The sequence below is a fragment of the Chelon labrosus genome (assembly GCF_963514085.1).
Source record: "Chelon labrosus genome assembly, chromosome: 2".
In the NCBI taxonomy this organism is placed as follows: domain Eukaryota; kingdom Metazoa; phylum Chordata; class Actinopteri; order Mugiliformes; family Mugilidae; genus Chelon; species Chelon labrosus.
This window is the reverse complement of record NC_140338.1, coordinates 21,845,499-21,871,922: the sequence shown is the minus strand read 5'-3', so window position 1 is coordinate 21,871,922 and position 26,424 is coordinate 21,845,499. Positions and strand designations below refer to the sequence as shown.

The following is a 26,424-nucleotide window of genomic DNA, read 5'->3' as shown; positions in this document are numbered from 1 at the left end:
TAACTGAACTGTTTCCATGGACGCTAAATAAAACGGTCTGATCAGATATATGTGTTTGCCCGCTGCAAAACATCAATCACTCCGAACTTGTATTGACGAAGTGGCTCCGCTGCTGTGGAGCGTCAGATCTGCAGGAACTCAAGCAGAAGATTTTCTTTTCCACCAACTTTATCGCCAACCCTGAATTGATTCAGTAGAAGAAGATGGCCAAGATGTTTCCACATGTTCAACATTACTGCCCACGTCAATGCTTTTTGTTTTTTCCTTTCATACATGTGTTTTAACAACTGGTTGTCACCTAGTGGAAAGTTAAGTTAAGGCATTTGCCCAGAATGGAACGAAAAGGAAAGGAAATTTGTTGCTACAGTCTGTACAGAGCCCCCCATAAATACAGAGAGCATCCACAACATATACACATTTATTCACGCAAACCTACACCGATCAGCCACAACACTGACAGATACTTGATCAGTTTGGGATCTAGGAAATTTGGAGGCCAGGCCAACACTTTGTGCTATTTTTCGTGTTTTTTATTTGCTCATAAACCGTTTTTCTGTGTTTGCCGCTGACAGGAGAAGTATCACTGACCATCCTGTGACGATACAGTGTTCTGCTGGGAAACTTTTGGACCTGACATTAGTGTGGATGTTACATAGACATGTACCACCCACCGAGACGAGACCAGGCACCCCCAACCCCATAGCAATGACACTCCTTGATGGCAGCCTGAACACCTATGCACAGTTATCGGGGTATTTTGTTTAGTGCCGCTTTGGCAGAGGGCACAAAACTCCTGCCATATTGTTCACGTTTCCAGGCCAGGGATCTGTATCTGCAGTTAGATGGGATTAGTGTAAAGAATGGGTTTAGAGGTGGTGATTGGGGTCATGTGTTACGGAGCGTGCTCTGCGTGTGATGGTTGAAACACACCTTGTAATGAAATCCAATTGGAGTGCTACCCAACTCATATTCTGAAAAGTATTAAATCTAGCTGTGCCAGGCTAGGATGTTTTGCTACCTCCGAGTTTCTGTTCGTCCTGGAAACTCATCACCTGAAGTTTACCCCACGTGGAGAAAAACATGACCCGAAAGAATGGATTTATTCCAACCAGGGAGAAAACATCAGATCAAGTGTTTACCCGGTTATTAGGCGCTAATGTTTTCCTATAGAACTGATTATCAAAGGTTTACACCGCCACCGCTCTCAATCTGACTGAACTGAGAGGCTCACCTGTTAACTTCAAATTATCCCACGCAACAATTAATCTAAAAAACAAAACAGATTTTTCTTGGTTTTATCTTTTTGTTGTGCATTAACACATTAAGTTTCTAGCCGGTATTTCCTTCTAGTTTGTAGCTGGACTCAGCTTTAAAATTTGCCAACATTTCTGAGGTTAAGTGTTACATGTTTAGACCGCAAAGCTAACAAAAAAGCAACATCAGTCCCGATCTCAAAAGGTCACTTACCATTTCAAGCTGGCAGCAGTGTATCTCTGTGCCTCTGACTCAGAGGCTTGAAGGCCACTGGAGCCTTTGTGCTTCATCTCATCAAAGATAAGGGTTTATTTATATATATAAAAAAGACAATAACCAATCATTTCTGATTGGTAAAGGGACGATTTGTGTTGTTTTGGTTAGACCACAGGAAAAATGAAACTACTTGAAACCACTCGGTTATAACAACAGCTTTTTCGCCGTGTTTACTCTCTGAGACAATACAACATCCAGAGTCCGTGGCCTCACATATCAGGGGTTTAAATAGCTTGCAAAAAGGTGTGAGCTGGGGATTACAATGACAGCAAACAGAAAGCAAAGCACTCAAGGATGTAGACTGACTGTTTCCAATTAAACAAGGTTCGAATGAAAAGAGCTAATCTGAAGAGGACTCTTCAGTGGCAGAATCCATAGCCACAGACAACAACATCAGCTGTATTAGGAATCTCACAAAATGGAAAATGCTAATTCTTTCCATGGAGTTAATGCAAATGAAAAGAAAGAACAAAAAAAATAAAAAAAAAGTAATCCTGAATAATGTGTTTTCCCTCTCTCTCTGAATACTTTATCGAGTCTGATGTCCCTGTTGCATATCTGAAAATGTTTAGCCAGGACACAATTCAGCTAGAAATAATTAACAGCATAAATTTGCATCATTAGAGTGAATTAAGTCAAACAGTGTTTGCATGGAAGACTGAAGGGACTGAACGGCGCGCTCAGAGGCGGTTAGGATGTTAGTCCTTTCATATTGTATGAGGCAAGGTGGCTTCCTATTGGATTTCCACTTGAAGCAAAAACACATAGTAGTTGTCGTAGTTTGGGTCTTAAAGAGAAAAAGCATGTTTGTGCATGCTACATCGATGTGTATGACGGCAGCAACAGAACAGAACAGCAGTTCCAGACAGCAGAGTTCCTCTGAGCCTCTTCCAGTCTCAATTTTAGAAGCAAAACTAACATGGCCACTTTCCTCGACAGACCACTTTCCTCTTTCCAGTGCTCATTCTGCTGACACCTGCTCTGAAATGTAAGACCCTAACGGACTCGGACAGCCCATCCAGATGTGCCTGCACCTGTTACTGTGCAATGCAGAATATCTACTAGAAGAAAATAGAAACGGTTGTGTCCGCTCCTGAAATATCCTTCCAATTCTCTGTCCAGTTTTGAAAGGTTGAATTGTTTCATTCTTTTCAAGGCAAGTGTCAAAACGACAAAGACCACACACATTGAAATGATTTCCAGAACCACAGATACATGGCTGGAGGAATCTGCTAGGAGGTGAAAATCTGCTGTCTGGCCTTAAATGCCTCTGACCATTTGAACAACTACACATGACAACTTCACTTTATGACACAGAGCAGGACACAGACCATGCTAGGCTGCCTGTTAAGACGGCTCAGTCTTCGTTTTTGTTGATTATATATTGTTTTCTATGCTACTCTCCAAGCCAGTACTGTTATGAGTGTGAAGATTATTCTTCTGTCTTTTTAATTAACCTTCGTACAGCGACTATAAATATTTTTTGTACCTTTAATATATTTACTGTGATGTAGATTTTTTACCTTAATCTATTTATTTATTTATTTTAAACTAATTAGTAGTTTTGGCATGCTGCTCTAACACTTAAATTTCCCCCTGCGGAACATTTAAGTTTCTCACACCAGGTTTCAGGGAGTAGGTTAAACATCCTGTCATTTAAGAGCATGAACCATGTGACCACTTTTACGACTTGACACATTTTGACAGATCTTCTCTCAACAATTCAAGTCAACAACATGAAATATTTATATAGGAGTTGATAATGCATATTTGTATGGGCTTTTTGAGGCCTCATAAATTGACAGCTGTACTCATTTGGAAATGCTTTTCCAAATGATTTTAAGTCTAGACCCCCAGAAACAAGTAGGTACTGGACATGATCAGCATGGAAGCCAGCCCACCTTCCCACAATGCTGGAACACAAAATGTTTGCAGTGGAAATGGGTCTGGAGCATAGACTGTATACAGATGGACAGTGGAACTGCTCCTCAAAAGTGAAGCCAAAGCAAGTAGAGCTCCCCCTGGTGACTGTCTGCAGTATAGGTCATAAGCTCCACCCCCGAACTAAAACACTAAGATACATTTTTTTGGATAAGTTTTGTTTTAGTTAGTTATTTGACGCTATAGAAATAGGATGTGACATAATGGACCAGTTGCTGTGCCAACCGCTCCATAAAGCGGTCCCGTGGGACCGTGAGAGTTGCAAAATTTTTAAAATAAGTACAGTGTGTAATCCAACAGTTCCTTGTAACTGGTGGAGGTAGAGCAGAGCTTAGTATTAATTAAACATAAACGGACTCTCGGACTATGCTGTGCAGACTCTGGCTCCAAACTTGCTAGATGGCGCTGCCCGTATCCCCGGGAAGATGGCGTCAGTCTGGCCAATGCAAGGAGTGGCGAGGTTAGCACTGATGCCTCACAGCGAGAAGGTCCCTGGTTCGAATCCATGGGCCGACTGGGCCTTTCTGTGTGGAGTTTGCATGTTCTCCCTGAGTGGTTTCTCCGGCTTCCTCCCACCATCCAAAGACATGCTGGTTAGGTTAATTGGTGATTCTAAATTGGCCGTAGGTGTGAATGTGAGTGTGAAAGGTTGTCTGTCCAGCGTACCCCGCGACCCTTAACAGGAACGAGCGGTTACAGAAGATGAATGAATGAATGGTCTAGAGTCAATCTGCTGAGAACTGATTATGCTCCTGCAAGATCTGCCAGGCCAGTCAATTAGTTTGTTTGCTGAACCTGTTAATAGAGTTAATCGTGGTAATGATTGAAATCATTCGAATCAGAGGTTCCAACTTAAGTGTTTACACCAGGGGTGTCAAACTCATTTTAGTTCAGTGGCCACATACATACTAATTTGATCTCAAGCAGACCAGACCAGTAACATAACAGCATAATAGCCTGTAAATAGCAACACCAAATATTCACTTTGTTTTAAACCAAAGAAGAACAAGTACATTAGGAAAATGTTTACATTTAATGAACTAACCTCAAATTTATTTAGAAAAGTAAGTGCAATTCCAGGGCACTGTTGCCATCTGCTGTTTAGTTCTAGGTCTTTGTGTTGTGTTATGTCTGCTCCTCTTACCCCTTGATGGGCAAATTAGGAATAGATGCCAATTTAATTGAAAATTTGCAGTCAGGGTCTCCTATGTAATTTTCTCACTTTGCAAATTCACTCAGATTGAACCCTCTGACGGATCAGTTTTGACGTTTGACAGCCCTGGTGTACATGAAAACAAACAGAGAAATAACAGCATTTTCACCATTGTGTGACGTATGGAATCCAGATTCTGGATTAAAAACTCTAACGGGGCCCTTATTGTCCTTTATCTCACAGTTCTAGGTCACCTTATGCTGTTTAAGCAGGCTCACAGAGGAAGCATCATACACGAAGACACACTTGGGTGGAACATGCTGCTGGAGGACAGAGGAAAAACACGTTTCGTCCTTCTGATGCACTGAACGATGGCATATTTAGATCAGTGTCATGCAACGTGAACGCACCGCTTTGTGATTCTCATCTATTCTCAGACATGAGCAGATGTACACTTGAACCGAAAGTCCTGCGAAGGTCCAACAGAAGGCTCCAGGAAGACTCTGTAACTTCTTTAGGGAACAAATGGCATCAATGACATTAGCTCAACTGAAAATGGCTCCGTCAGTTTAACTCAGTCGTCCCCATTAGTCAAGTGGAAGAGTAATTCAGCTCATTCCCATTACACATAAGACAACAATATGGCGTGGGGGCGTCATTAGGTGCAGGAAGGGAAAGATGTGATGAAGAGCTTACTGAAATGAGATTGGATTTAAACAAGTGCTGCCGTTGTCCTGAGGGCCTTACATGGATGCTCTTTGAGAGGATAGGTGGAGGCTGCATAATGATGAGACACTTAGTTTCCCTACTGTTCAGATTTATGGGCTCCAAGGCCTGTTACGATCATTAGGGGGATTGTGAAAGGAAAAGGGAAATGGGGTTGAGACTATATGGGCTTGGGAGGAGCTGGAAATTGCACCAAGGTTTTTTTTTTTTTTCTGGTAACACAGCACTTTTGAACCATAAATCTTTGATCCTCTCCTCCCTGTTTGTGCAATGACATTTTGTAATGGAGGATTCCTATTATTTTACACTCTAATTAGTAAATTGCTAATGGTGTCTTAAAACCCGAGGCTTGGGGTGGTGATAAACAAACGGGTCACACCCTCTGGGATCCTGGTTAAATCAGGAGAAATATATATATTTTACGCAAGGTGGGTAAAAATGGGTTCTACTTTTGTTTGCTTGTGTTTGAGGTTAGTCAAACAAACCCCGAATGAACCGCAACAGCGAAGAAAGGAGTTATAAAAAGAAACACAGCACTTAAAATAACTAGCCTAATGATTGTTTTTATTTTTGCATAATGCCTGCAAGCAGACCAAAAGAAACTTGAGTCAGTAGATATAATTTCCCTGGCAAAGGCTATAGAAACATCAGCAGAATCCCAGCGCCACTAAAACTGAATGAACGGGAGTCATTAGGCATTTGGAATATGCTGAATAATTCATACTGCATAATCAACTTAAATCAACAGCAACATTTGCTTTTATGTTACCTGGGCTGGAATTAACCCAGAAAGAAAAGTGATATTGTTACCATGATGACTCTCATTCCCTGGAGACTAGTTCAGTTTTGCATGTTGTGTGTTTGATGGAGCACATAAATATTTTTTTTTTTCTGCTAATCTAAAGCACTGTTTGACAAAAAAGACTCCAGCCCATATAAATAGTGCATACGCACAGCCATGCAGACTCAACTTCATTAGACATGCACAGCTACAAATAAGAAGAAAACAACGTAATGTGCTTTTGTTAGCAAGGCAAAAATGTTTGACACTGATGACATTTCTAGAGTAAATAACAGTAAATATGTTTACATGGACAAGACAATATTCCAAATGAAAGATTCCTTACCTGCACCCAAACCATTCATAATCACTAAATTAGGATAAAATACAAGTAAAACTAAACAAAGAGCCATTTGGGAGCTGTTTCGGAACCATAAGAGCCAGCTCCTCTACGGGAGCTGAGCCAAAAGAGCCGAATCTTTGAAAAGAGTCGGACTTCCCATCACTACTGATTATCAAAGGTTTGTACCGTCCCTTTCAGCCTGATTGAAAATTCCTTCTGATCGAGCCCATCTGTTCTGACTGATGTTGTTACCTGAGGCAGTTTTATTCGTGGATATTAGTGGATTACTAGGGTCCATGCAAGCCCAGCAGGTCTTGCACTGGGATGTAGCATTCGGATACTGGAACACAAAAAGTTCAACACTGCAATATAGAAACGATGGATTAAATGTAGCATTTGATCACTGAAAGCAAAGCTAATCCTGAAACTGACTAAAGTAAAAGTAGGTTACTTCGAGTGGGAGTAGAAGCCATAGTGTAGCCATTGACACCACTAAACCTCTGCACGTATGCGATATACGCAGGGAATCGAGTTACAGCTAAGATCACGCAGAAAAAAAGGCCAAAATCTATGAACTTTTCTAGCAGGCAGAGGATCATACACAGGATGTAAGTCAGCGGGAGAAACAAAATGAGATGAGGCGCAGGGAAATTGTAGAATTCCTATCAATACAGATCAAGGCAAAAAAAAAAAAAAGAAAAAAGCAGGCAGTCACACACAGACATAACTCACCATGAACAAGGACAGCTGGAGAGCTCCACTAACAAGTACGAAGACAATCTGTCAACAGAGTTGTGGAGAGCTGGGCTATGCACTGCACCGTGCACTGAGGGGACTGACTGAATAATGGGATACAGGTGACACTGGAGGCAAAAAATCACAAAGGCAGGAAGTAAAGCACACACGGATGGTAGGCTGACATTACAGCATTTCATTATTGCCCTTGTAAACATCAGCTGACAATACATGGTCCAAAAAGTTCTGGGGACCTTGATCACTGTCAAGACAGATGTGCAGAGCCAACGAGCTCTGTTCTGAGTCCTAAAAACTTTATACATCTATTCACAACACGGTGGGAAACCAGTGTGATGTTTTTGTGCCTCGTTGCTGTCCTATGTTTTGAACTGCCTGTAGCACCAAAAAACACATACTGACTCCCTGCTGCCAAAGAACAGCTCAGGGAACAACTTGCATCCAACCACCACAAAAATGAGATGAGTGGATGATATTAATTGTCACATCACCCCCCTACAGAACAGAATATATGCAAACCGTTAAAGTGTTTTCTTCTACCACGCTGATGGGAGAAAAGTGAAGGGCGTTGATTCTGAGAATTGACTCTAACCCAGCTTGTCATATCAGGCGCTGGCTCGGCTGCGGCATCAGCGACCGATGATGAGGGAACACGCACGGTTTGAAAACAGATAAACGAGCCAGCCAGTCAGTTCATCTAATACCTATGCATCTGTTGCCACGCCGACAGGAGGATGTCAGTGAACCCTCTATAACAGATAGAATTTAGTCATTTAATAAACATTCAAGCGCGATCTATCAATCTTCATTTGCTCTCATTTGCTGGTTCATTTCCTTCCCTCTGTTCGGATGTCCCTGCATTTCTCGTGGCTTCACACGTGTACACCTGCGCACAGCCCCCTCACCTTCAGATTTCTCTATCAGCAGCGCCTGCCAGCTCTGTCGCCCGTCCGTGGAGAGCTACGAATGGACTGACATGCCGACACGGTCCCAGTGGCACTGCGAGAGATCGGATCTTCAGACACAGACTGTTTACAAAGGACAAGTTAGCTAGCGTCTACTGCTCCAACCTTTATCACAACCTGTACAGAAATCACCAAAACGGCACGTCCTCTAATGTCCACTAGAGGGTCCACTGGGTACAAACGCAAGTCAATCCCCATAGAACTTCATGTTAAGACGTCCAACTTTATGTTAACAACATGTTTACAACTTTGGTCTCTGTAGCTATTTTCTTCATTCATGACAACAGGGTAGATTTTTTTAGTCTAGTTTGTCTGATGACAATGTCTTTAAATACAACTGACTCAAAATAGGGAACTAATTCAAAACCGCTCTTCAGGAAATGTATGGATGAGATAACAGAGTTCTTAAGTGTAAAAGTTTTAAAAATTGATTTTAACATAGCTCCTCTTGACAATAAAGGTCCCAAAAACTAGGCATTTAGACATACACCATAACATTATGACGACCTTCCTAATATTGTGCAGCTGACCCATCAGAGAACAGACATGGGCCTTCTGAAGGTGTCCTGTGGTGTCCGGCAACAGAATGTTGTTAGTGGGGGTCTTTGGGTCCTATGGGTTGAGGGGAGGGGCCTCTGTGGATCAGGCTTGCCCCAGTGCATCCCACAGATATCTTATCCGTTTGGGATCTAGTGAATTTGGAGGCCAGGTCAACACCCAATATGCTGTTTTTCATGCTTTTTAAGTTGTTGTGTGTGCCTATGTCAGGCTGCATCCTGCTGGGGAATGTCATTGCTATGGGGTGGGGGTGCATGGTCTGGTCTAGGCATCCACGCGAATGCCAGGTCCAAAAGTTTCCCAGCAGAACATTGGTCACAAGATGGTCAGCGTTATTTAGTTGTCCTATATAGTCATAATGTTATGCCTGATCGGTATAAACCATGTGGTAACTTCAGTACAAAGCATTAACTAGAATTAACATTACATTAAACCTTACACATTTGGGGAGTGTGAGGCCGGTGTGTAGGTGGTGATTCGAAATAAAAGGATTTGATAATTAGACAAATTCATATCGGATACTATGGGTCTCAGAGCCCTGTTCAGGGGTGGGTTTGTTGCCAGCAAACCATGGATCTGCAGATAAAGCATCAAGCATAATCTTTTTTGAGGGTTACCGAGCAGCAGGAAAGTTTCTTCTCCTCATTTCTGCTGATCCTCTACACTGTCGGCTTGGCAGCACACCTCCATCTGCTGTTTTGACAACGGAGTGACAATACATATCTGCTTTTCAATCAGAATGAATTACTCCATCTGTTCTGTTTGCCTCTCCTTGCCACGCAGCCGTCAGTGCTTCGCTGTACTTATAATTTGTCTTTGATTTCAGAGCCCCACTCCCTGTTTCACCATGGAACTCAAAAACAAAAAAAAACTAAAATCAAACATTTCCTCATAAATCCGGGCCGTGTCGGACCGGATGTCATTTCTTGCTTTCATATGTCACATATGCCTTTCCTTCATTCGGCGCTTCAGTGACAGGGTTTTTGCTTTGTTTTGCTTCTTTGCTGTTAAGTTTGATTGCTAATCTGCTTTTTAAAAAACTGATTATGCCCTTCAACTCATCTGCCAGTGCTTTTCTTTTCTTAATTCTAAGCACACCTCCTCTGCGGTCTAGAATCAACCTATTAAAGAACGCTCCCTCTATGATCATTTATCCATGATCTATTGTGTTTTTACTGCTTCACATGGACCCATCCATGAGAGCTTTGTTTGAATCCCATACGTTTCGGTTCAGACTCAGTAATACAACTGAACCCACTAAAACTCCAGCTCCCTGCTACAGCAGCCCCGGCCTTAATGGATTAACACTCCTCTGGTGGAAATACAAACACACAAATTAGATGTCTGCCTGGTCCCAGGGTTTGCTGTGTACCGGCTTCCAGTAATGAAATTGGGGTGCGCACCACATTTCCGTGTGGACGCCTCTTTATGAGGTTAGAGCTGAACCATAAAGCCCCGCCTCCCTGCAAAACTCAACATGAGTCTGTCGATATGTGACTATACTCTGGTGGCTTTCTTCATTTCTCTGAAGTGCAAGTTTGCTTATCTGTTGCGGGAGTTTCAAAGGTATTTGGATTTGGATTTCCATTTGTCTGTGCTCGGGTGGTTGGACCGGCAGATAGACATGTTGTCTTGGTCTCTACATTGCTCGTGGCAGGCCGCCGCTCACAGGTGTGCTGAGAAGTCACAACAGGCGACTGACAGGCACATTTTTAGAACATGAGAGCAAAACAAAAATATGTCAGTCATGGATTTGTTTGCGGAGTAGCTGACACGAAATAATCTAAAATGCTGTGAATTTGATCCGACAGTGAACCAGCAGTAGGAGCAAAAAGCTTGGGTACGTTCTAGCCATTGAACCAGCATGTCAGTCTTACTTGAGTTCATCCGAGATTATCTTGGCTTAGACGGACTTTCAAACCACACAAGCATTGTGACTCCAAAGATGGTGCTGTCAGTCGGTCTACTGGTCCAACACTGCGGTCATGACTGAAATTTCAACTGCTGCTAAATGGATTTCCATGACATTTTAAAGATATTCAAAAGGATGAACTTTAATGATTTTTTTCCCCCCCTACTGGCACAAATAAGCTGACATTTTAGGGCTTGAAATGTTACTGACGATACTATACTGCTATACTTTCATGATTATATACCTTTAAACTAAGACAAATAGCCTACCTATAGCCTACCTATTTCCTATAACACCTGTACAAACTGCATGGGTCACTGATGTTATACCTACTTTAGCGATTCCTTTTCGTTTCTCTTTTGCCACCATTAGTTCAATATTTGTCATTTTTCCTCGACTTTCCTGGAAAGTTGTGGTGCTAATTAGGATGCTAAACTAAACCAAAACCTAGTGAACATGGTTAACATTATAGCTGCCAAGTATAAGCATATTAGCATGTTAGCATACTGACATGTTAGCATCCTGACTAACAGTATGCTAGCTGTTACCGTGATGACAGGAACATCCCTTTGCACGTGTCAGTATGCTAACATGCTAATGCTGCCATGCTCAATTAAAATAAGATTTTTGCTTTCTTTTTGGAGTTTGACCCTAGAAGTAAGGGTATTTCGGTCTCTGGTACACCGCTCTAGGTCATTCTTAATTTCACATCCGTCTCCAACTTCATGGAAATGAAAAACTAAAATGCTCGATTAGCCCTAATGGCAAGACAAGGCATTTGGAGGAGCACACGCATGTGGAACGTAATAATGATCAATGACAATTAGAAGCAATGTTTTTTCTTTCTGTCATAGGTCAGATATTCACATAAGGAAATAGCTGATTGCAGACAGTGTTTGATTACGGTGTACAGCACTGTGCTTGTCTCTGATGTAATTACTGGATGAGTTAATCACTACACAGTCCATTAAAGAGTCAAGACCTTGTCTCTCAAGTTTGCTGAGGCATAAGCAGAAATATGATAATATCCACCGCCGGAAACCTACTGTTTATACGTCCCTACAGTTCCACTGCTAATGATATACACGGAACTGTATCAGTGTTATCCCTCGAATGCTAAAAATATTTGGCAACGCACCATCAATAATAGAGTTTTCACATCAGCTAAAGGGCGTAAAGGTCTCTCAAGAATAAGTGAGGAAATTAGAGAAAACAGTCTGTTGTTGTCTGGGCTTTTATGTGATGGGGGAAAAAAACGACAAGATGCCCTAGAACCAAGTCTTCTGGGAGCTCTGATGGTTCACAGAGAACAAGACGTTTATTCTATGCGTGGAGCGTCTCTACTCCACTGTTCTTCTGTGTCAGGCGAGTTTACATAACTCACACATTTGGCAGCAGCAACACTGGCGTTATTCTCAGAAGCCAACTTGGGACTACATCAGTGAGTAATTGTCTCCACAAACCCCTCACAGTCAGGAGATAAGAGCCTGAAAAGGTCACGAAATGTTCTAAATCTAAAAATACCTCCAATTATGCAGGGCTAGTCAGGGGGAATAGCTCGAATCTTAATTTTTTTAAAGAAGTCCTTAAGGAGAATCAACAATCGTAACAATTAGCTCACCTCTAGCCTGTTTGTCTTGACGTGGATTCTGATGTCTCATGAAAGAGTTTCACTCCCGCCTCAACATTATGCCCTCTGGGCTGCACTTAAACACGGCTAAGCACCAACTTACAGCTGATTCAATTCAGAGTGACCCAGTCTGAAAACTATTAGCCGAAAATGAGCATATTAAAGCTTCTTGCTGCTGGCTCAACATTTGAGATGAAGTGTCGAGACTGCGAGGATAATCAGGTCAAATTAAGCAAGCAACAATATCTGAGTAAACCTCGTTTAACTAAAGAGACGAGGGACATATTCTTCGTTTATAACAGCCACCCTGGGGAGGTGGTTGCAGTATGAGGATGACGCATTCGGGAGGGGAATAAAAATGTGTCTGGCAGAGGTGGTCGCAATGCCTGGGCCTTTCCTTTGGACACCAAGCTTGCCTGTGATGATTCAAGTGATTCCCGTGAAGGTGATTCCATATTAGCCACACCCTCCTCATACCTGTAATCTTCAAGGTTAACACTGGGTTGCAAAATCTAGGCCTCAGCCACTGCAGCCCCGTTGAACTTTCTACTCTGCAGCTTGATGTATATCCTGCCTTCACCACTGAAATGTATTTAATCAGTCAGATCAATAGCAGTTACAGCCATTGATCTTGTGAGTCTGTTTCATAGGCGAGGAAGGAGCACCTCATATTTTGTATAAGGTGTATTTTTTTATAGATACTTCAAGCTAACAGCTAAGGGGCGACTTTAATTAACATTAGGAAACTGTTTAGGAATTATTAACAGTGGTGGTGACTGATTAGGCCGTTCTACTCTTTTCATCTATCGGAATAATTTTAGGTTTAGCCCAGAACGTTGGCTCCTTTAACTCTGCTCCTTCCCAGACTTCACAGGGAGCTGAACTTTCTGAACCTGGCCAGTGTGTTCGTCATCTTCGGGAGTCTAAAAATAGCAGACTTTTATGTTTTCATGCCGAGTTTTAGTGCTGTGTGTTAAGACCAAGAGTATTTTTGTATGTTTGTGTGTTTACAGCCTGCTTCAAGCTATTATGCCTGGACTAGAGAGAGTTTTTACTGACATTCGAGGCAGCTGTGTAGAGTGGAGAACAGATTGCCTCTGTGTCAGGTTGTTAGCAAAAATGTTGTCATTAGGTGCATGTTTTTCCATAGAGCATTTGGACCACTCTTTGTTATCAAGATCAGAATTGTCGCATGTCTCGTATTGGAGCTGGGGCAAGGTTTAAATTTGGTTTAATTTTCATATACCAGATTCTTGTTTAAACGTAGAAGTGTCTGGAAACACAAGGTTTAGGGGTGCTACTCCCACTTGTTTTATGGTTAAGAGTCTTCACAAGGAACTTTGTTTTGTTTTATCCAATTCTCAAACCTGTTTACACCTCTTTACCCCTAAGTGACCGTGGTCATACCACTGTGGCTAAGTAGCGGAGCACAGATTAAAGTTGTGATCCTTTTTCTTACTTTTGGCTGATTTAGATGTGAATGAGAATCTTGGGAAGAGGAAAATAGTTTTCAGTAAGCACATCATTAAATCCACAAACTACAATAGCCAGGATAAAAAAAATCTGAAAATATATATATAAAAAAAATAACATTTATTCACATACCATATATCAAAAAAACTGAGTGATGTGCAGATATTACGAATATGTCTCTAAATGGTATTATCTTACAAAACAAGTGTTGGGTATTTGATCTAATGTGTCTTATAATCACCAAAGCAATACACCAGAATAGAATTTAAAATCCTCCGCCTTGCATACAAGGTCCTTAAAGGCCAAGCCCCATCCTATTTTAAAGACCTCATAGTGCCACATTACTTCAACACAACACAACACTACTCTTAACTTCCAGGCTCACTTGTGGCTTCTGTAGTTTTAAATAGTAAAATGGGAGAGCCTTCAGCTACCAGGTCCCTCTCCCGAGGAACCAGCTCTCAGTTTGGTTTTGAGAAAGCTTATAGCTGGGGCATCCCTTAGTGATGCTGCTACAGGTCTAGGCTGCTAGTCGACTCTCTCTCGCTCTCCATTCTTTTAAATGTCACCATTGCATGTCATTACCTTTGAGCCTCTTCTCTCCTGTAGTTTGTTCTTTTTCCCCCAGTGTCTCTCGCTGCCCCCACCAACCTGCTGGGTGTTTGTCTGTTTTTTTTTTTTTTTTTTTCCTCAGTGTTGATCTTTTTTTCTTTCTTCCCTCCTGTTAACCTAAGCCAGTCCAGGCATATCATTGTCTGCTCAGAGTCTGGTTCTGCTGGAGGTTTCCTTCTGTCCACCTCCACCCTGTCACCTGTGTTACTTAAGTGCTACTCAAGGGGCCATTGTTGGCTGTCTCTCTGTGAAACTGTAAGGTCTTGACTTTACTATGTAAAAGATTTGTCTCGGCGTGAATAAAAATGGACTGAATTAAGCTGAATAGAATAAAAGAACCTGTGAATGCCATAACTTTTTAGTTTTAAGTTACTGGTTTCAGTACTGTAATATGGCTTCACAGGGTTTCAAGTTTCTGTAACGGAAAAATGGAAAAAAGAGAATTCATAGTGGGAACAAAAGAGGGAGCAGCTGTACAAGAAAGCTGGCGAACACTTGTAACAGCCTGCGACAATGGTTATAGCCGTACTGCCATTAACAGCCGGCACAGCAGGCTTTTATGCAAAATGACACCATGAACTTCACAGAAATTCACAGTTCTGACCTAGCCTTGCATTGAAGAAAAGAAGGTGAGTGCTTTTGACTTGGCACAGGGATTCTTTTTGAAACTCGAATTCAAAGTGGTATCCACTTGTCCAAGAAGAAAACCAGTGCTCAAAAGGTTTTGCTAAAGAACATGAATAGAAGACTCATAAATCCTTGTTAGGTCAGATGAAACTAGAATAAACTAGTTTGGATCAGGCAGGGTCCAGGATGTTTGGCATGGACCAAAATGTGCCGAAAAATGATGCTGACCCATACCATGGGTCATGTTCTTCACTCTGTCAAAGGAAAAGAAAAAATGCCTGACATTGACTCATGCAGCGACAACCTTTTCAGCGTTTAGTTGCTGACAGGTTTGATTCAGCCACCACTGTTCACCAATCATCACCTTCCTGCTCCAGGTCCCCCTGCAGAGCCATCACTTTGGCTCTCAGGTCAGAGTCACTGACCTTCATGGAAGATGCATGTCAGTACGATCTTAGAGCTCTGCGTGAAGATGATGTGCAGACAAGGCCCAGTGAAGGTGACACCATGATCAATCCTTTTAGTTGCTATTACTCCTCTGTCCATCACTGCATAAAGCCTGCCCAAAGGAATTAATTGGACCGATCTGACTCGGGCTGGCTTCCAGGCTAGTTCTATGGCTTCCCAGTATAACAACACACGCCGCTGATTTGAGCTTCTTGTTTACACTTTTACTTCTTGTTTTAACGGTGTTACTTTAAAAGGGAAGCTATCACCACTTCGTATTAACGGTTTTTTATCTAAGTTAAGTCAGTCTAAAAACTGTCAGAGAACACTGGGACCTCTTTATGTCAGAAATATAACAGAAGAGGAAGTGCATGACCAAGTTGTCTCCATGTTTTCAAAGTTGCCGTCCACATGGATTACAGCTCTGTTCATCTTTTCAAACACTTGTTTGTACAACTGCTTGCTTTACTACCTCCATGTCTCTGTCCCTCCTGGAAACTCATCACGTCACCAACATGCTCAGAAAGAATAAATTTATTCCAAGCCGCAGAGAAACCATCAGATCAAGTGTTCACATGGTTATTAGGAGATGAGATTTCCCCATTGAACGGGTTATCAAGGGTTCGAGGTGGTAACATGAGGCGTTTTTTATTCTATTTGCACTATTATTCTGACCATTAACAGAATACTATTGTTTCTCATTCATCTGTAATAAATCAGGATTTTTCAACTCTTTCGGTATAAGAGCATGTGTGCACAGTTCTCATGTGTAACTTTGTTGTAAGTACTTCTTAAACATGTTGCAATAAAAAGCCTTTAGGAGAAATAAAGTGTCCTAGAATAAAAGGGACTTGAACTGGATACGCATGATGCCCGTTTCCTGTAGGCTCAGCACTGAACTTTAATGTTGAAATTTAGCCAAAGCTGGTTGAGTTTACTTTTCCATCACCAACAAATCATGCACTTTCCTGAACTGAGATGAACTCATTAAAGGTCATAAATGGTTGCTATGAACACACCCTCATGCCCCAATTCTAAGGAGACGGGAACAGATCAGAAAACCAGACGGTTTTTAATTAAAACCTGATAATATAGATGAATATTAGGTAGATGCAGACATAAAGGCCCCCTCTGATGAAAACATATCTCTTCATCTCAGGTAAATAAAGGCTCACACCATCTTTTTTGAATGTGTGTCATTGAACCAAATTCAGCCAGTACCTGAATGCATCATTTCGTTCGGTAAACTGAAGAAAACTACAGGCCCTAGTGGATGTGTGTATCTTTGAGCAACACAAAAGAGGGTGTCAGTAAATCACTTGCAGCTCATTGTGGACAAAAGAGATGAGCACAATCTCACCTTCTGGTCGTGACTGTAAGCTAAGGCCCAGTCCTCCTCGGTGGGGTGGAATAAAAGGCTCAGGACGTAGAAAGTGAGGCGGTACTTCTGGTAACTAGCTCCCTCATCAGTGCTGATGAGCACGCTGCTCTCAAAGTCCGGATCTGTCAACACCATAATCTGAGAGAGGAGGAAGAAAAGGAGGAGAGGGAGTGTGCACACATGTGAGGGTATGAGTTGAGGAAGGAATTGAAGGGCGTGTTTTGAGCAAAGAGGTGGAAAGATAGTGAGGGGGAGGGGAGGGAGGGTAGAGGAGAAGTTAGAGGCAGGAGCAGTGTCAGCAGAAATGGCTCAGCATTTTGGCACACGACAGGCTTATCCTTGGCAAACGGTTCTGTTATATTTCCAACTTCATTTCTTGAGTGTGACTCTCGTACTCCTGTTGCCATGGCTCTGTGACTCTTCTTGTGCACTCTCGGGTGAAGGCTCTGTTTTTTTTTTTGTTGTTTTTTTTTTAATCATCTCTTACCAAAATAAGATGGAAGGTTGCTCACAACTGCTTGAGTATAAACCAGAATGGAATGACATTATACTTGAAGCACGAAGGCGGAGTTGAAAATCATCAAAAGACTGGACCTAATGTATGACAGTAAGACGCTTGTAATCTGGTTGCAATTAGGTGCCGTACAGACTGGGGGTTGAGCAGCCATGCATGAATCCGACTACACAGTGTGTTATTTTCTTTATCAGCTCGCGCTTTAGCATGTCGTTCCTTACCATTTCTCCTTCCAATAAAATTCTAATTTCAAATTTAACAGCTCCACTGTGGTAGAAGCCCTAATTTCATGCTTGGAATATTTCAGACGGAGCTATCCCAGTTATTACAGAATTCAATAAGAACAGGAATTCCACAATGCATATTTCTTTCAGCTAATGACATTTAGCGTCTTTGCGGGAGCTGATAAAATGTTCACAGGTATTCCTCCTTGACTAAATAGAAGGTGCTTGAATACGTGTAACATATTGCAAGAAGATAGTGCTCATTTAAAGACAGTGCCATTTGTCTGTAATAAATTATGAGTACATTTCATGTATTGTGTGGGCAACATGTCATGAAGACAACTTGCTTATTTGTATGCTTTATAGTACAATCATAATCAACATCCACATCCAACATCCAAAAGACAAAGGAAATAGTAGCTCCTCAGAGAAAATGAAAGAAGCTACGTCTAATTCATGTCCACATGCAGAGCAACTTGCTTGTCGCGTTGTTGCTGACAATTAGTAGACGTTCCAGGCTCTGCTCTTCTAGGTAACCCTCTGTTCTCATTTTGGAAATATCACAGAACACGTTGCTACTATCAGCATGGCGAATTTGGTGGTGGGAACCAAAGTTGTGGATGGTGTCTCCTTCTCTACCTCTGTGACAAACCAATGAATTTCTGGGGCCTCACAGAAAAATATGCTTGTGACAGATTAATGTCAATCAGCTGCACCAGTCACTCCCATTGGTCGTCGCTGCAAAGATGAGATTAGTCCAACTTGGTGCCTGTCCATTTTGCGTTACCGAAGATTTTTTTGTTTTGCCTATCCTCTTTCATTAACATTCTTTTTTTTTTTTGTCTCTTCCTGTGGGAACACGGCTTTATAAAGCTGTTGGGATTACTTCACATGTAGCAACATCCTGTCGTGGTTGGTTGCATTTGCAACATCAGCATTAACATTTATGTCCTTTAGTCTGCTTTCTTGATAAAATATTAAAAAGTACATATCTCCATATCCCAAAAAAGTTTTATTTTTTTTTTTTAAAGAAAGGCAACTGGACTTGTAGAGTTTTTTTGAGAAGACGTTTCACCACTCATCCCAGTAGCTTCTTCAATCCACTTGTATAAGTGGTGAAACGTCTTCTCCAAAAACTCTACCAGTTGCCTGTTCTAAACCTTTTTTGGATATACCATGACCTGGATGACTGAGAACCTTCACATATACATATCTCCATCAACTCCTGGTGAAACAATCTGTGTCTTTGTCTGCGAACTGTTCCACTTCCTTAGCTTATCGGCTAATTGCTAACTGTGTGTGGTCTTAACGTGTAGGGGCTTTTTCAGATTTATTTCTTTTTTCAAATAATTCCTTGGGGCTTCAGAGACGAGTGATAAATCCCCATGTTTAACAAGACAACATAGACTGGCGCAGCTCTAAATGTTCATCTCTTTTTGGAGTATTTCAACCGGCTTAAACTACAACACCCAGGCCTCTTCAATGACGGCCGTGGTATGCGGTCACAGCCCAAATGGATGTGTTTTCTCTCGTCGGTTCCGTTTGAATTGGAAAAACAGCAGCGCATTTGTCACTGACAGGACTGCTAGCCCTCTTTCCAGAGCTTTAACCAGGAACCCTCCCTGGCGGTGATTTAGATAAATAGTTTTTCATTAAGCACCGATAAACAGGCAGCACTTTCTCAATCTGGCCCGCGCGCGCAGATTCTGCCATTCATTACCTGTCACTGTGTGATGCCAAGGCCTCTTGATATCTGCAAGTGTCTTTGGTGCTTGTCAGGTGTAATTTTCAGTTTTTATGCAGTAATCAGTATGATATAGTAATCAGTATGATTACTATAATGATAGTGTAAGCAGCCATCTGAATCTTTTAAATTGAAAAATACCTTGAAGAGGTGTATGAACACGCTGTACATTTCGAATTAAAATCTCCCGTTGCTCTCTACTGAAGCCTTGAACTGAGTGACACGTGTTATGTTCTGCTCTCAGTGCTCTTGATATAACTATAGCCTTCAACCAGACTACTGCAGTGCTTTTAGCTCATCTTTTCTCAAACCTTGATTCAGAGAGGCTCTTTCATTCGAGGGGGGTCCTAGAAAGCACTGTGAAGTTCGCATTACTCATTTGCCCACCATGTAAGTGTGAAACCAGCCACATTATATCCCAACCTTACACATTATTGTAACAAGCCTGTTTCTGTCTGTCGCCTCTGTGATTAGAAAAAAAACAAAAAAACACAACCAATTCCAAGCCAATACAAAGGCGGGAACCGGAGGAGCAGCCAATTTCTCTCCTGCTCCTGAAACAATTGCTCTCAAACAATAATTATTCACTTCCAAAATCACAACGATGGATGGCATTAGCAAGGCGTGATTAAGATTTCCCTCACAGCATCCACACAGGCTTTGTGAGGAAGCGGGCGAGTGAGGAGGGTAACAATACCGAATCGATAGAGGTTGGAGGGATAACCTTTGTGTTTTATCAGCCTGATGTTGAGCTGTGCATAAGCTGCAGCACAGAGATAGAAGCCAGCAGTTGTCAGATCTTGAGGTAAGTGGAGGTATAGATCAGAGACAGAGGGAAAGAGACACCCTGCAGCAAATGAATCATGTCATGCCAGATCAATAGAGCTTAGTCTCTCTTTGACGGGAGGTTTTAACACAGTTGTTGCCGCAATATGCTCATTAAGCAAGGATCAGGACTTAATCATCCACATTTAGCTATCATGTTTTTTTTTTTTTTTTTTTTTTACTGTCTTGCTTCCTCCGTGGCATTTTAACTGTGCATGTCTTTACTTTTTATTTAACCTAATCCACCAGCCGTTCAGTCGAGGCCTGAGCGGACTTGGGAAAAGACATCAAAATACAGTCAAGGAGATTCACGGAAGGCGTCTTTTTCAGAGGCTTTGCGCTAAATGTCATTACTATCATTCAAATCTATAATGTGACATTGTAAAAGGTTGCTGCTTCACTTATACTCTGTACAATGTAAGGGGAAAGAATCCTACATATGTGTCCAGCATTGCTGCGGTGGACATATAATGAGTCTTTTATTGTGTGTGAAGAAATATCACAAAGAGAAGTGGAGGATTATATCTTGAGTGATTAGGCACTCAGACGTGTCTTTTTATAGAACACAGGCAGACGCTAAATAAGGCCAGTCAGATGCAAGGAGACAACAAAGGAATGTAGCCGGGCATTCAGGCAAACTTTCATCCATCTACCGGATGGTAAATCGAAATAATTAGGCCAGAGATAAGGTGCTGGGGGACAATCAGCACACAGGCAGAGCCAGAGGTTAAACATTGGAGTAACGTGAAACTATTTCTTGGCTCACACAACTCACTTATATAATGGTTTTAAAGATATCCTCAATGTACTTTAAAAATTATATTGGTACCAGGTTTTTGTTTTGTACGTGTGAGTGTAAAAAAAATCCATCTAATCTTATATAAGTGCAATAACAAAAAAATATATAAACATGTCACATCAGCAACACAGAGAACCTGAGAGAACTGCATTGCTTTCATGCCCTTGACGTGGAATTAAATTTTCTCTCCATAAAAAAAGGGCAGGAGCAGTGAGTCACAAGGAGTAATCACTGCCGCTGTGATCTGTTGCTCTCCCTTTTTTTTTTTTTTTTTCCCCCCTCAATAGTCCCAGGATCATATTAACTGCAACTATCCGGCATGCAAATGTATTCAGGATCAGCACCTCGGCCCGGCCTTCAAAGAGGTGAGGCTGATGAACTCGAGCACCTCCACAACAGCAAGCGTGCCCTTGTCACGCGCAGGAGTCGCACTTTATTTTCCGTAAGTCGGATGATGACACGTGGATTCTGATTTATTTAGAGTGTGTCTGAACGGGCGGGTCGGCCTGAACAAAATGATTATTTTCAAAAAGTTTCGCACCGCCTGACCCAATACGGGGAAATTCTCAACTCTAGTCGAGGCTGGTCTAAACATTTCACCTTTATGTTCTTGTCCTTGAACCTGGGAATATTAAGTTTGCATACTAAAATATATTATTTACCTCCACAGACACTCTTTTTAAGTGTTATTGTGGTTTCGGTTTTGCAGCTTTAAGGCCACTGCAGTCCCACATAGCAGTTAAATCGCCTATCTGGGATATTATATCATAACATGCATCAAATGATAACGTGAAAACCATGTGACAATGGGTATTTTTTTGTGCTGAGCCATTAATTATCAACCTGTGCCAGATGAATTATAAAGAGTTTCAGCTAATTATCGTTATCAACAACTGCCGTGGTCTGCTCACATTGCTTTCTTAGCAGCATCGTCACTGTTGACCATGTAAACAGATGGACGAACCCTCCGCGACGTCACCCGTATGTTTCCTGAAGACAGGTTTTGAAGCTGTCTGGCTGTCACCATCTTGGCAGTGACCAACTCCACCTAACCCCCAAGAGCTGAGACTGATGGGTGACGCTGGGGCAGACGGCTAGAAACCTGGGAAGACACCGACCTGTCAATCAAAGCAGCCACGCCCTTAATTCTGCACAGCTTTAAGCCTTGATGTTTTTTTAAACAGGTGAGTTCTATGACATCTCTCCCTTGTACAGTTGCCATTAATGGAGAAATTAGCTCCAGCGACCAAAAGCGTTTTTAGTGCTCGTGTGTAAGCGTGTTTATTTCTGCTGTAAAGTTGGACATTTTAACATGGAGATCAAATTTTGGAGACATCCTCTAGTGGACTTTAGAGGAACTGCAGTTTTTGGCATTTGGTTTCATTCTTTTAGCCCCGGAGCATGCTGCTGCAACTGAGATTAGCTGCAGGGATTATTCTAGGATGATCTACCTGAAATAATGAAATAATGAAGGACATCAGTTAACTCCTTGGTTGCAGCCTGAAAACTGAAAGCTCAGGAAGCTGACATTATAATCTTTCGCAAACCAGCCTCCCTCAGCTAGCGTTCTTGACACTATTTAGAGAAAAAAACATGCAGAGACAGGCACATTTTACAGCAATGACCCCACGTAACAGGTAACATAAAGAAAAGTTATGTTTCAAATATTTTTGCCTTGTAAGCAGTACCACCATTTTTTATTTTTTTTCTCTTATATGCTTCACAGATAGCTTCTGTTCAAATCCCAATACAGAGGTCCAATATTTGTATTTATTAAAATTAGCAATAAATACATAAGTACATAGAAAAAAATATATATTTTTCTTTGGTCCATTAAACATTTTGTGAGCATTGGGAACAGTATATGAAGTTGTTAAAATTAGGCTCATTTATTTTCTAATACTTTGTAGTGTCACTTCTGAGAGACTTTTAATGCTTTGAATTGTTGTTGAACGCTGCTGTTTTGTTACTGAAACAATAGGAGTGCTTCAAAAAAAGAAGAGAAATGTTCTGCATTCTAACGTTCTAACAAAAAATGTGCACAAGCAGACACATTGACAACAGCAGTGACCCCACGTTGTCCTCCAGGCCTTTTGCTGGCTATCGTGTCAGATAACATACGCTTTAAATCTGCACCACTGAATCTGCACCTGATTTAAAAGAACACTCATTAGCTCGCCTCTCTTGCTTTCTATTGGGAGTGTAATTGACAATTTTATGGTGCATGTAAGTGCACTGTACATCACATGACATGAACATTAAACCTGCACCATCCTTAAGCCAAATATAAAATTAGAATATGATGTCATGCGGATGCATTATTTCTTCTGGCCTTTTATTAATATTATCAGTATGATTATTTTTTGGGCTTGGGAAATTAAGGTGGAAGTGATGCTGAATTTGACATGAGGCTTCAATATTAATGTTGGTCAATAACAAAAAACATAGAATTATAGTGTTTCCCTTTTTTGAGTCAGCTGTATTTAAATACATTGTCTCCAGATATTCAGACCTATAGAATGGAGCTACGCACTCCTCTTGTTAGTGTACCATGCCTTCCACATCTTTCACTCCAAGAGTCTGAAACGTTTCTTTGTCACATGCTAAAATATATTATGACTGCAGCAAAGAAGGTATGTGAACTCCCTCAGACATGCCGTTCCACAGCAAAATGACCTTTGACCATCACCAAGAAATGCTAATCCAAGCGTGTCGAATTCACGTGTGACAAGAAGACTGCGTTATTTCTTCGTTTTGTTAGTATGTCTTTAACTTCCAATCATCTCTTTTTTTTTTCTGAGCTGACTTAAACGTGTTCTCTGGTGCTTTGTCTCCATGTACTGTAAAAACTCATCCATAATGGCTGACCTGCTGATTTTGTAGTTTGCGGTTCCCGACTGGCAATTTTCCCGAGTGATAATTGACGTTACACGTCCTCAGGCATACTCTTTGTGCCATTACATGATTCAACAGTGAGACCGTTCACAGAATGACTTTTCCTCGAAACAAATTGCCTCCAATTGTCAGGTTCCATGTAGAGCACTGATGTCCATATATGTACATTACTGCTCTACATGGAGCAGTAGAGCAGTAGTGTCCATGTATGTAGCCATGCATATCAGAGGAACGGAGCAGTTTAATGCTTTGCTAACTTAATTTTCTCCACCTATATGTGATCTCTTGTAATTAGCAGTGTAGGCTTAAGAGAGCTCAATTATAAGTCTCTGCTTTTTCTGCTGAAAGATCAAGTGCGTATACATGCCCTTGCATAAGTTGACTAGCAACATACTGAATTACAGCTCCCTGACCTTTGGGCTGTGATTCCACTTGTCTATAAAATTGTTGCTGGGAGCACCAGATGATTGGAGATCAGCAAATGAGGGAAAATCTGATTCGGTGCCTGGTAATATATAGGTTAGGAGACAGTGGGATTCAGAAAACCTCCTATGACCCTAAATATGTGATGCAGAATTAAGCCAAAGGTTCTTAAGGTTAGAGAGGTCCCTTAAACTGTGTCTCATTCAATTAAATAAACAGAAAACCGAGGCAGATGGTGAAAAATGGAATGCAAATCATATACAGATCAATTAACTAAATTCGTAGAATGTAATTAACAGAACTCTCTTTCAGATTAAAGACATTGGCAGATGGTTGGCAGCTGGCAGTACTAAAATTTTTTTTACAGTCTTCCTATTTTGTGGCCTCAAATTTGTAAAAATCCAACTTTAGTTTGCTGCCAGAGATATCATTACAGAGGAGGAACGCATTTCTGTAGAGTTTTCACCCTTTTTTTTTGTTCTGACTGTTGTTGTCGGGATTATGAGAGATCCACTCCATATAATAAACGCATATGTGGAACGAGCTGTTTATTCGGTGTAATAGATCTGCTTTTTCACTTGTTGACTTGTCGAGACACCCGAGCCATATTAAAATGTGCACACGCGCAGGGATTCTGCCAGTTAAGGCTTTTAATATGAAATATCTATGTTCGGTGGCTTGACACCAATCAAAAAACGAGTGAAGTAGACGTGATTATTATGATTAATGAAAACCTCTCTGTGGTGTGGTGAGTGTGACAGGACTGACTGGTGTTGCGCAGCTGAAATCACGGCTGTGCAGGTAAACATGCCGAATTTATCAATCATAAATATAAAGAAAACAGCTTTAAAACAGGGCAGTCTCTTACGTATATGAGCCTCTTTGAACACAGAAACGCATGCAGTTCGTTCTTGAGAGGTGATCAGTTCTTGCAGGAATAAAAGAACAAACTTTAAACATCTCACCTTCCTCTTGTTAGTGGGACAGACATACAGGTAACTCAGGACTGTCTTAGATCCGACTTTGTCATTCATTCTCTCATATTTGGAGCCGTAGTCAGTAGATCTGAATGAAAAAGAGAGAAAGCAGTTAGAAGAAGGAACATTCGTTGTTGATAACCACCTGTAACACAGGGTTTGCCGAAATCTAAACCACAGATTACTGGTACATTCATGTCAAATAGTATTCATTTTGCAGAGATGAAAAAGAATACAAAATCACTCCCTACTGTGACACAACAGGAAAGATAAAGGCTGGTATGAAGCTGTCTATACAGTATACAGCAACTCTGTGCGGGAGTGAAACCCCTGGCGGTAGAACCAGCGGAGGTTAACCAATCATCTATAGCTGCCAACGAAAATGAACCATTCAAAAGTGTCTAGGGACCTGGCACTGTAAATAAATAATTCTCTCCTAATGACTACTATGAAATAAAATATGGCCAGTGCAAAAACATGTGGATGTTCCTGAACCCTTGGGCTTTAATAATTTAACAGTGGGAATGAGTCTGTTAGCCAGCCTAGTCCCCGGAAACTCCACGTGAATCCATCATCACCACCAAATCTGCCTTCAAGTAGCACATTATAGCATTTACAGGCCTGTACTGGCTTTTCCTTTTTTTTTTTTTTTTTTTTTTTCTGTGAGAGCCAGGATTTCTCTCTGCAGGGACAGATGCACCCACCCACCACTGTGGCATAGCTCCCATTTGAATTTGCAGTCTACTTCACATTGTTATGTGGAAAGTGAAGATGATACCTATTTCCACCTTCTTTCCTTTTTTAGTCAAACCCCACTGCTTGTGCTCGTTCAGTGGGAACGGGACTTTAGAGAAATTGCAAAGAAATGTCTCCCGTTCAAATTCATTCCCGGATGCCTCAGAGAGACACAGTAGTTGCTATGATTACAAAGCACAATAATGAGTCAGGCAGACACCATCATTTCCACGGAACATTAAAGTGGAGGTGTGGGGAGAAGTGCTAAGCGAAATGATCTGGATTAGGAGCGGTGGCTGTGAACTACACTCTAGTCTCTGTGCGACTGTTGGAGACTCCTGATAGGAGATGTCAGAAATAAACTTGAAACATATGTTGTGTTGGCATCACACTGGTACGCACTACTGCCAGGCACCATCTAGTCGCCGTAATGCATATGCTCAGATTTCGTAAATG

General features: G+C 41.5%; 1 protein-coding gene across 1 annotated transcript in view; it reads right to left on the bottom strand.

The window, feature by feature from the left end:
* Nucleotides 1–26,424, bottom strand: part of sorcs3a (sortilin related VPS10 domain containing receptor 3a) — a gene marked incomplete at its 3' end in the record, with an annotated part of 208,510 nt that overhangs the window by 72,263 nt on the left and 109,823 nt on the right. Inside the window, exons 3-4 of the mRNA XM_084569223.1 lie at nt 25,222–25,321; nt 16,812–16,970 (exon numbers count right to left, since the gene is read on the bottom strand). Coding sequence (XP_084425349.1) covers nt 16,812–16,970; nt 25,222–25,321 — 259 coding nt within the window. The remainder of the gene's footprint in view (nt 1–16,811; nt 16,971–25,221; nt 25,322–26,424) is intronic.